Source organism: Lactuca saligna, chromosome 9, assembly GCF_052625555.1.
Source record: "Lactuca saligna cultivar CGN05327 chromosome 9, ASM5262555v1, whole genome shotgun sequence".
NCBI classification, from domain to species: domain Eukaryota; kingdom Viridiplantae; phylum Streptophyta; class Magnoliopsida; order Asterales; family Asteraceae; genus Lactuca; species Lactuca saligna.
Window position 1 is genome coordinate 180,139,333 of NC_136425.1, and position 12,101 is coordinate 180,151,433.

Sequence of the window (12,101 nt, forward strand, 5' to 3'; positions counted from 1 at the left end):
GATGCATGTATACAGTCCCACTGAGCTCTTCTTATAAACGATCTACAAAATGTTTAATCCACAGCTGTAAGCATAAAGCTTAGCGAATTCCCCAATATACCACATATTCCATCATACATATAGTGCATCCACGCAAGATCTCAGCTCTACCATCGAGCAATCAAATCTCATATCCATATACATATATTATGCGTACTAGGCCCAACTCTAGGGAGTATACATGGCCAACCCTGACACCATTACCACGGACCAAACCCAAGTCTTAAAAATAATTGTTGTGATCTAACCACAATATTTCTTATCAATGATGTGATCCAACCACAGTCTCTCATATCGGTGTTGTAATCCAACCACAATGTTTCAAATTAGTGTTGTCATCCAACCATAATCTTTCATATCACTTTTCAAGGGCCATATCATATTCTTTCATACAATGCATAAAGTTATTTGTAGGCATGAATCAGATAGACAATCGAACAGATGACCCACCTAGGAGCGAACAATCAGATAAGAACATCACAATCATGTATTAGACAAGAAGTTCTCAGTCTATCCAACTTAGACTAAATAGAACCCAAGATATCACTATCATATAATCATGTAACATAAACACGTAGTGAATACTAGTATGTCCATACCCTTAGAAACTAGCCTTCCCTGGTTCTGTGTTCTTGACCACTTCACAATTAATTCCTTCGTTGATCAAACATACATACACCTGATAACTGGCATTCCCCAGTTACCCTAACCAACATAACTCCTAACAATATCATACAATCAACAGGCAGAACCTTACCGGTCTAAAATACAATGACACTAAGTGTTCCATACTGCACACACACATACAAAGGAGTTATCCTATCCACTAACACACTTGTGCTCTAGCAGTACCTCTATCCTAACATGCAAAGGATATAAAATGGGATACTTGGCAAAGGATATACAATTGGATACATGGCATAGTGAGAAATTCACCTAAGTACAATTGAAAGTCCACACGCCTCGAACGCGAGTCAACACTGGAGAAACTGTGAGCATGTACCACCTATTAACAATCAGATTTAATCCTTAGTCCAAAACTAATATCCTATCAAGTTTGACCAAAAAGTCAAAAGAGTCAAAATTCAACTAACTGGCGCTACGCTTAGCATAGCACAAACCTACACTCATCGTAGCACTAAAAGACAAAATAGGCGAATTTCTTCATCCCTACGCTCAGCAAAGCACAATGTTATGCTCAATGTACACTGTTCACAAAACTAACTTTTTGGTTAAAAATGGTGAAAGTGTGACCTTGAACCCATACATGACACCAAAACAAGTCTAAACTGCAAATCTAAAAGATAGAACACTCCAAGGACATTCAATAATGATAAAGTGGCGAGCTTTATCAATATTTCTTCCTTAAACTCCAACCAAAACCACAAAAGGGACTCAAAGACCATAATATGAAAGACCTAGAAAGGTTGAATCATAAAGTTGGGAGCTTGATGACTTACAAAAGTCTATAATATGCGCAAGAAGTTGGATCTCTTCAATAGACACTCACTCAAGCTCCAAAGAACAGTGAACTTCATGCAAACACTCTCAAAATGGCACCTATAACAATTAAAAGGAGGGAAGATAGGGAAATATTGGTTAGGGTTTCATTATTTAAAGGATAGAGGTTGATTCATAGAATCCCCAAACGCTAGAGATGCTTAAATAAACCCCAAACTCAGAATCCATGGTTTTATACAAACAGTGGCGCTACGCTTAGCATAGACATACCTACGTTCGGCGTAGCTCACCTACGCTCAGCATAGGAACAAAATTCTAAAATTCATCATTTTATACTAACAAATGGCATCTCAAAAAATGGATGTTTTAACGACCGAGACAATCAACATGCACTTTCAAAAGATTTTTTTAGGTCGGAATTCCTTGGCACACAAATCGAGACAACTAGAGAGTGACATCATGGTGATGCCACAAGTATGACATCACCATTAGTACATGGAGAGTACATGCATTTTGACTTATAAGTCCAACCATATTCTTCACCTTTGCTTACACTCTTCCTTCACCATCCTCTCTCCATTCAAACTCTCTCTATCTCTAACCCTCTTCTCATTTTCTCTTTTTCTTGCTCTCGGCTAGACACCCCACATTGGAGGTGGTTGTAACATCCCGATGTTGAGGTATTCTCAATTTTAACCCTTTGTGTGAATAAACATTGCATTTTATTCATTGGGTCTATGAAAGGGTGCAAAATGGCCCATATTGGCATTTTGGTAATTTTGGGCAATACGATAGTATGTTAAGCGTACTACAGTGGACCTTAGTACACTAGGCATACACCTCATGCGCAAGGCGTACATGGAGAAAGTTCAAACCCTAATTTTTAGGGTTTCGTTCATATATAAACACCATTATAACCTCATTTGTCATTCTCTCATCAGACCTCATCTGAGATTTTGACCCTCTAGCAAACGCTAAGTGAGAAGAGTGTTTTGATCTCATTTGTGTGCCTTTTTGTGTTCTTGAAAAGGAGAATTTGGTGCACAAACCTTGAAGCTTGGAAATAACTTAGATATGGGATTCCACACTTGCTAGAAACCTCCATCAGGTAAAAAGTTCATAACTTGAGCACTCAATCATGTAGATCTATCCATTGCTTCCTTTAGAGAACTTTTGGTCCCAAATATGGTGGTTCTTGAGCATGGCATGCTCTTGGCCAAATAAGTCATCCTTCCAGACCTTATAAGGGGTCTTAGATCATGAAAATGTGGTCTTGATGGTTAGTTTTACTCCATACATGCTATAGAGGATCTTAAGGCATTAAGATGTTGAGATTTTGTGTTTTAAGCACTTAATGGAAATACAAAGTCATAAAGTTGGAAATTTTATGACTCTTGATGGTATTTTAGCCTTGGATTTGCATTTGGACATATTAAGTCGAAGATATAAGCACTTAATAGGTTAAGAGGGGGACTATTGTGTATGCTGGGCGTACCAAAGGGTACGCTGTGTGTACGCAGATTTAGCCCCGATACCTCGGATAGCTAGTACGCCCCACGTACAAAGCCTGAGTTGACTCGATTGTGTTGACTCGGTTGACTTGTTGATTTTGACCAATTTTGACCAAGGGTATTTTAGGGAAATGTTATCAATATAGAATGGATATATTTTGACATTTAGAATTTGGGTTAAGCTGGTATTTTGGCAGAATATTGAACAGCTACTCGTCAGACTGTGAGGTGAGTTTCTCTCACTATACTTACGGGTCGAAGGCACCAAGGCTGACCCATTGGATTGATGTCTTGGTTTATCGTAAGTTGTTATGTTATAGTGATCTATAAGATCTGCATCCTGGTATATAGAATGTTGTTATGTTGTATTGATGTGTTAGATCCGTATGATTATCTGTATTCGTTGACTTTGTGTTCATGTTTGTTTATTGCATATGTCGACATGTTGGTTTGGGTTGAGGCGGTCTTGCTTTATTTTGCAGGCCAAGACACTTGGGGATGATCGGATAGGTTATAGGCCCTGCGAGGCGGTCCAATCAGGTCGGCGCCTTCCCGTGATCATCACTAGTACCTGAAACACATAACACACAAACAGTAAGCATAAATGCTTAGTGAGTTCCCCAAGATACCACATACAACACATACGCCTTTCCAGGCCATAACTCTATAGGATCTTCCGATCCAAGTGTCTCAGGGGATTTCCATCCCATAGTTCTATTAACCTTCTGACCCAAACTTCGTTGACCTTCTAGTCCATATCATCATACTCATATCATAACATATCACATATATAACATGCATCACATAAACATCATACACATAAGACCTTCTGGTCACACCTAGTTACCCCATCGGGTATGGTATAGTGAGAAGAATCACCTCGATGATGTCGAATAATCACTCGAGCTCGATTTCCCGATGTATCGTCTCCTATATCATAAGCACATCTTTAATTAATACCTTCCCCACTTAGTTTGACTAACACCATTAAGTCAACTCTAGTCAACCCTGGTCAATGTTGGTCAATGGTCAACCTTTGACCCGACTCGTCGAGTCTTGCATAGACTCGTTGACTCCATACATGATCTCGAGTCCTTTGAATCCCTTCTGACTCACTGAGTCACTCACCCAACTCGATGAGTCATCCACTGATCTGAATCACGAGACAACCCGCTCCGACTCGTCAAGTCTGCTCATGGACTCGGCAAGTGCGTTTCATGCACAACCTCAAACGACCTTCTGAGGTCAGATCTATTCCTCTAATCCTTAGATCTAACCTTTCCAAGCTCAATAATCACGTAAAGTCTCTATCTTGATGTACATGCAACAACTATATGACCATATATGATGATTTAGCCCCAAATACCACAATCCGAGGCCATAACCTCCATTGCTCTCCATAAAGCTTAATGAGTGAGGCTCTCTGGACCTCTGGACCTCTATATATATATATATATATATATATATATATATATATATATATATATATATATATCATAACACATAATGTAAGGGAAATTTTGGGAAATCACCGTTCGGGCGCTGGCTGATCATACACAATGTTTCCTTGCGCATCGTCCAAATTCTTTTACTCCTTAGAATAGAATTGTTTATTTTATGAAAATCTTTCTCAAATCCTCAATTTGAGTTCAAATACACCCAAAGGTGAATCTGAATCCCTCAAACCAAGGCTATGATACCAATTTGTAACACCGTTAAATTTCAGACAATTTTTCATTTGATTTTAATAATACATTTCATTTCCAAATCATCCCAAAATCATATATCCAATATTTGCATCAAAAACATAATACAAAATTCATATCCCAATATCTCAAAAACATGTCATCTGCAAGTGTGTACTGATCATGTCGGCGCCTTCCTGCGATCATCACTGGTACCTAAAACACATAACACACAAATGGTAAGCATAAATGCTTAGTAAGTTCTTCAAAATACCACATACAACACATACACCTTTCCAGGCCATAACTCTATAGGATCTTCCGATCCAAGTGTCTCAGGGTATTTCCATCCCATAGTTTTGTTGACCTTCCGGCCCATACTCTGTTAAACTTCCGATCCATATCATCATACTCATATCATAACATATCACATATATAACATGCATCGCATAAACATCATACACATAAGACCTTCCGGTCACACCTAGTTACCCCATCGGGTATGGCATAGTGAGAAGACTCACCTTGCTGATGTCGAATAATCACTCGAGCTCGATTTCCCGATGTATTGCCTCCTATATCATAAGCACATCTTTAATTAATACCTTCCTGACTTAGTTTGACTAACACCATTAAGTCAACTCTAGTCAACCCTGGTCAACGTTGGTCAACGTTCAACCTTTGACCCGACTCGTCGAGTCCATACGTGATCTCGAGTCCTTTGAATCCCTTCTGACTCACCGAGTCACTCACCCAACTCGGCTAGTCATCCACTGATCTGAATCACGGGATAACCCGCTCCGACTCGTCGAGTCTGCTCATGGACTCGGTGAGTGCCTTTCATGCACAACCTCAAACGACCTTCTGAGGTCAGATCTATTCCTCCAGTCCTTAGATCTAACCTTTCCAAGCTCAATAATCACGTAAAGTCTCTATCTTGATGTACATGCAACAACTATATGACCATATATGATGATTTAGCCCCAAATACCACAATCTGAGGTCATAACCTCCATTGCTCTCCATAAAGCTTGATGAGTGAGGCTCTCTGGACCTCTATGGATCCAGATCCAAAGCCTCATCACCAGAAAGGAACTATTAGACATCAAATCAACCTAACAAAGGGCACAAGAAACCCTATATCCATATATACTTCATAAAACAGAAGATGAGACGAATTTAATACCTCAAATGTGACGATCTTAGCTTCAAATCCACATAATAGCAACCTCCTTTGCTTTCTCTTGGCTAGGACCTCCTTCTTCTTGCTAAACAACACCACAAAGGTCAAGAATGGCTTCCTTTCTCTCACAAAACGCTCAAGCACTCTAGGGTTTCTCTCTATGGACTGGTAGCCGCAAATGAAGGCCATAAGGGCCTTTAAATAGGTCTCAAACCCGAGAAATTAGGGTTTCTTTCGTCAACTCTGACTCGACGAGTCACTCCTCTGACTCGTCGAGTCCCCTCATTAACCACATCATCCAGTCGCGACCAAACTCGACGAGTCTGAGCACCAGCTCGTCGAGTCACCCTTCATAAATAAAGAATTGCAACATAAATCAATATACCTGGGAAACTGGGTGTTACACTCTTCGCCACTGTCCAACCACCACTCACGACCCCTCGTGTCTAGTTACTCAAACACAACAGACCCCTCTTATTTTCTTGTTGCAAAACAGCCCCAGTGATTTTCGAGTTCAAAGGGTTAATTTTCGAGTTCCTCTCTAGAAGCCTTGTAAATCTCGGGTTTTCGTTTGGTTCAAAAAACTCCAAGATTAAAGTCGAAAAATCATAACTCGAGCCCCGCTCTACAAATCTATCACGTATTCACGTAACTAGGGTGAGTTTTTACCTCCTCTTTTATTATTTTAATGCTTTCTGGGGACGATACATTCACACCGCGTTTTACGATAATTTACGCTCAAATATGTGTTCATAATGTGTTTATTTACATTTATTGCGTTTACTTACATTTTGTTATGTTTATCTCGTTATTTAAATACACGTCATATTTATTTCACTTATAAATATGTTATTATTCATACGCTTAAAATTTCCGTTGTTTTCATGTCTGTTCTATCCAAGGATTGGTTGATCGAAAAAATACAATATAATTTCATTATTTACTAACAGTAATGTAGCGTACTTTTTAGTTTTTCGTTAATCATTTATTTATGCAATTAAACTTATCATTTACCAACATTTTACGTGTATGTTACATAAAATGATAAAGAAATATTACATAAAAAGGTTGATATATTTGTTAAATGTCAAAGTAATATTATGCATATGATTTATAAAGATAATAATGTATTTCAACTACACTGCGACAGTTTTATTAAAAAATGATAGGTAATTACAAAATACTTGACCTGGACTGCTTGAGCCTTGAGGGTGAAGTAAGAAAAATCCACATAGCAGCCATTAATGCAGAAGAGACTGACAAAACCAAAACAAAAACAAGCCACTCAAAACCACCTCCTTCTGCGGCCATAATCACATCCAGGTTATCCCAATTTCAGTCACTCATTTACCCTATAAAACTTCTTTCTCCCCACATACTATAGTACACTTCCAACCCCAACCTTCAGCAAAAACCCTTCAAGCATCTCTAAGTTTTGATGAAAATGGACTTATGGTCATGGATCTGTGAGTTGCCAAACTCCGACGAGTGGTCACCCGATTCCACTTCTGAACTCAGCTTCCACTTGGGGAGTTCAACACCTACTGAACTCAACAAAACTCTTCAACTCAAAGCAAGAAGAAAATTCTCCTCCAACTCCGATCTATTGGCTTTCACCTTTTACATTTCTTATGAAGAAAAGGCTCTCTGGGTTTCTGACACGTGTCAGGTGAACTCAGACAACCCGTTCTTGCCTCTTGTACTCCAACTCATCCAAGAAATTGTCTCCCGTTCACCTACTGCTCATGATAGCATCACCACCGCATGCCCGCGTTCTCAGCTTCAAAAGCTCAAACCCGAATCGGTTTCATGGATTCTTGACTCTCACTCCCCTGAATCCTTTTCACCCTTTTTCAATCTCATGTTCCTTGCGAGGCTGTTCTGGTTGTGTGCCTGTGACGCGCCGTCGGAAGTAGGGTCTCTTTATTTCAACTCAATGCTAGCTCCCAATCTCGAAGCCTTTTCCTCTAACCCGACGCCGGTGCTGCGGTCTTTCTTTGTTTCTGCCGGCATCGACGTGGAGCTCTCTATCATGCGCACGTTCGGGTACATGTTGACAAAATGGTTAATGTTAAGAGAGTCAGGCATAGGTTTACAGTTGCTAACGCCGTCTTACAATAACCTTGGATTCTCCTATGCGGCGGAGACTCATGGGTTGTGGATCTTAAAAGGGTACGCGCCGCTGATGGCAATGACGCGCTGCCGCTCCAACCGGGTAAACAATGGGTATCCTGTATTTGAAGCAAAGGAGTCTGTACTAAAATACGCACTGGCCCACCAGCAGATTGAAGCAGTCATCCAATTAGAATATTCAGTTGAAGTAAAAGAAAATTTCATTCTGGTTAACGCACGTGTCGACAACATACGAATCCACATGGCAAAACTAGGGTTCAACAAGAATGATGAAAACCCTTACATGCATGAGAGACATTTTCCAAGTAGAATCCGGGTTTGGATCGGGCCAGAAGCTGGGGCAAGTTATGTAACCAGTTTGACCTTGGGGAAATCCACGGATAATATTGAGAAAGAGACTGAAACACAAAAGATATTGAAGGGTAGTTTTGGGAAAACCAAAGTTCCTAAGATGAAGACGATGACGAGGACTACAACAAGGACAAAGGCGAGGACATGGAGATGGGACCAAGATTCAGATGGACATGTGGCTATCTTGGACGCAACATTATGTGACAACATAACAGGTGTAGAGATGTCCATGTGGCAGCCAAATGCTGGCGATGGTGATGGTGATCAAGTTGGTCAAAGCTTTCAGAAACGATACACAGGTGCAAATAGGTCGTTTACTAAATCAGGAAACTGGGTATTTGGTGAAGGGTTAGAAGGGGTGAAATGGAGATTACACAAGGAAATGGAAGGGAGTGTGTTGAAGTGGAGGATTGGTGGTCAAATTTGGGTAACTTATTTCCCGAATGAGATAAAGAGCTCATATTTCGAAACACGGTGTGTGGAGTGGTGTGATGAGGTTGATTTGCCTTTGATTCTTGGTGCCTATTAAGTTGTATGTATACATATTTGTGTTTGTAACTTCGTGTTAAGCTTATATGTGACGACACACTAGCTTGATATTGTAAACGTAAACTGTGGGTATTACACTAAACAAATTATAGCTTATCTGTTCTATGTAAATATCATAACTTAAGATGCATATCTAGAGGTAAAATCTAAGTGTACCAATTAATAAGATTTTTTATCGTTTTATAGCTACCACTACAAGAAATATCGGTATTAGCAGCGACATTGGCTATTAGCGGCGACATGTAATTGACACGTTAAATATCGCCGCTAATAGTTGGTGTCGCCGCTAATGATGCTACAGTGTCGATCCGTGTCAAATCAACCATGTCCGTTCGATCTGCTTTTCATCCAACGGTGTGAAATGGGAAAAAAGGGCGTTGTGTTTTCCCTCCAGGGGTGTCGCCGCTAAAACCCTAGCGTCGCCGCTAATACTCGTCGCAGATAATCCCCCCACTGCGTCACTTTCCTATTCGTCCTGCTTCCTTTCACTCCTCCAACGATTATCGGCGACTGCACCTCCGACAACGACCTCGTTTGCACCACAGGACTCGTCTCTGGCAGCCATTACCGCCGGCCACTAGTGGAGCTCCATTATTACCGGCGACCACACTCATTTTCGGCGACAAAAGTTCGATTTAAGGTCCGATTTCTTCCCTATTTTCTATTCAACTTCTGTTTTGGAGTTTTCTTTACTGGTTTTAAGTGTTTAATTTAATGTTTTTTTAACCCTTTTCGGAAAATCTACTTCTGCCGAATCTGTTGCTGGAATTGTTTCCGAAAAACTGGATTTCTTACCACAAAATCGCTAAATTACACTACCACAGGTTCCTTTTCATGACTTTTGAAATTATATATTTGATTTGTATGTTATTTGTATGGTTATTATTTGGAATTTGGAATGAATTGTCGCCGGAATTCTGTTTGTATGTTTTTGTGTGTTTTTTGTATGGTTATTATTTGGAATTAGGTTGCTATAATAGAAAAATAAGTATGATGCTATAATGAATATGTGTAGGAAAATGTTTATATGTATTTGTATGTATAGTGTGTGTATCTATGTATGTAATGTGTGAAAAACAAAGTATGCATATTACAAAGAGTAATTTTCAAATCAAATTTAATATTTATGTGGTATTTTATTTTTAAAATTATTCATAATCATAAATTGCTTTGTAAAACTATTAAATTGAATTTTCTATTATTAATTTAGATATTAAATATAGTTATAAGAAATATAGTTATTTATAACCATAAATTGTTTTGTAACTAACTTTTATTTATATTGTATTTCTATATTATACATCTTTTAATTTTACAGGTTACAAATGACGTTTACGTGGATGATATTCTTTGTTATGATGGCCGATATTATGGGCCTTGGTCACGGAAGTGATGGAGCTAGGGATCCACCATCTCCTGGATGCTTTGGTCGCGGGCAACATGAACAGGATGGTAAGTTTTATTATGATATATTTATTAGCTATTTTAATTAATTTATTATAAGTTATCGTGACTAATATTTTTAATTGTATTTTTTCAGTCGAGCTTCCAAAGAAAAGAAGGGGCTTGTCCAAGAATATAGAGCTAGGAAAGTGGATAAGGGCAAACAAGGGAAAAACTGTGGATTTGAATTTTGACAGGGAGATCACATATTCCCCTGTCGGGAAGCCTGCCAATTGGTTCACACATGAAATTGGGAGGTATTTGTGGAACAACGTCCCTTTAAACGTATCTGGTTGGGACAATGTTTCCCCCGCGTTAAGGAATGGACAATTATGCATCTAAAGGTAAATTGAATAATTATTTAAGTTTCGTTGTGATTGTTATTTAATTAACTAACTTTTTTGTATTTGTAGAATAAGTTTGATTTGGATAAGTTTAACTTGGATCCAGAGCGTGCACAATTGTTGTGGAGCATTGATTCGAGTCTTGCAAAAGTTTACAGAGGCCGAAAACTAAAGCCCATTCTTATTTTAAGGATATCGGGGGGCCTACAAATATCCCAATGGCACTAAACAACCCCCCTAATGGTATGTCACCGGAAAATTGGGCGAAGGCAGTCGAACATTTTCAATCGTCCAAATTTTTAAGTCGTTCGGCGTCAAATAAAGAAGTCCGTGCAAAACAACTAGTTGTAAACAGATGGGGGTCGAGCTCATATAGTAATGCATGCTTTAAAGAAGTAAGTTATGATATATTTAAATGTTTATTTAAAATATAATAAATCTATGTTTTTTGTTAAATAGGATATCACTCGAATCGAAGCATTCCATAAGGCTAATTCCAATCGTCAAGGGGTGTTTTATAGTCCTGCAGTCGAGCAACAATACGTAAGTGGTTAATTTGTATTTTCATATACGTGTTTATATCGTCATGGGTATTTAGTAATCTATTTTTATGATGTTTATCATTTTTTGAAAATACAGAATGCTTTACTTCAGGAGATCAATCAACAAACCCAAGCTTCTTCTTCAGCAAGCGGTCTAACGCCAAGTGATACAAGAAAATGTTTTGAAAAAACATTGGGTGTTCGACGTGGACATATTAGAGGCATTGGGCGTAAACCCCCTACCGTTGTGTCTATGTACAATCAAGAACAACCGATGACATAAGAACCACCACAATCACAAGTAATTGTTTGTTTAAGTTGAAAAGTATGATGCTATAATGTTATAATGATATGTTGGTAGTTTTTGAAAAATATAATACGATTATGATATATTGGTAATATATTTTGATTTCTTTGTAGATGGAAATGCTGCAAACGATACTGAAGGACCTGACATGTTCTGCGACATTAGAAGAGTGGTTTCGTTCATTGTCACCACCAAATAATGAAGAAAATGATGAGAGTGACGGCGAAGAGTATGAATTTTAGGATTTTATGAAATGTTTGTTTAGAAAAATACTTTAATTAGGTTGTATGGACTAATATTTTTTATTGTGGATTAATATTTTATAAATGTTATATTGTTTTTGGTTGTGTATGGGTTAAATATAACTGATTTTATAAAATTGTAGATTTATATTCCATAAAATTGTAACAAATAAAAAAATGAAAATAGTCTTTTGCAGCGACGCTTTTAGCAGTGACATATAAGTATTAGCAGCGACGAGTTTTTAGCAGCGACAAGTAAGTATTAGCAGCGATAGGTTTTTAGCAGCGACAGGTAAGTATTAGCGGCGACA

The 12,101-nt window shown here is 38.5% G+C and overlaps 2 protein-coding genes across 3 annotated transcripts; both read left to right on the forward strand.

Moving 5' to 3' along the window:
- Positions 1 to 7,171: 7,171 nt before the first annotated feature.
- LOC145017203 (uncharacterized) lies at positions 7,172 to 9,015 on the forward strand. The gene has a single exon (XM_078975270.1). The coding sequence runs from the start codon at positions 7,318 to 7,320 to the stop codon at positions 8,890 to 8,892; it is 1,575 nt and encodes a 524-aa protein (XP_078831396.1). The 5' UTR covers positions 7,172 to 7,317; the 3' UTR covers positions 8,893 to 9,015.
- Positions 9,016 to 9,416: 401 nt separating this feature from the next.
- Positions 9,417 to 11,845, forward strand: LOC145018174 (uncharacterized). 2 transcript variants are annotated; one of them, XM_078976082.1, is made up of 7 exons: positions 9,417 to 9,552; positions 10,231 to 10,364; positions 10,453 to 10,699; positions 10,769 to 11,094; positions 11,159 to 11,242; positions 11,339 to 11,542; positions 11,662 to 11,845. In XM_078976082.1, exons 4-6 carry the CDS (start codon positions 10,918 to 10,920, stop codon positions 11,522 to 11,524), a joined length of 447 nt encoding a protein of 148 aa, XP_078832208.1. In that variant the 5' UTR covers positions 9,417 to 9,552; positions 10,231 to 10,364; positions 10,453 to 10,699; positions 10,769 to 10,917; the 3' UTR covers positions 11,525 to 11,542; positions 11,662 to 11,845. The 2 variants fall into 2 exon arrangements, with proteins under 2 accessions (XP_078832208.1, XP_078832207.1); XM_078976081.1 differs by lacking the exon at positions 9,417 to 9,552 and adding an exon at positions 9,622 to 9,736.
- Positions 11,846 to 12,101: the final 256 nt, after the last annotated feature.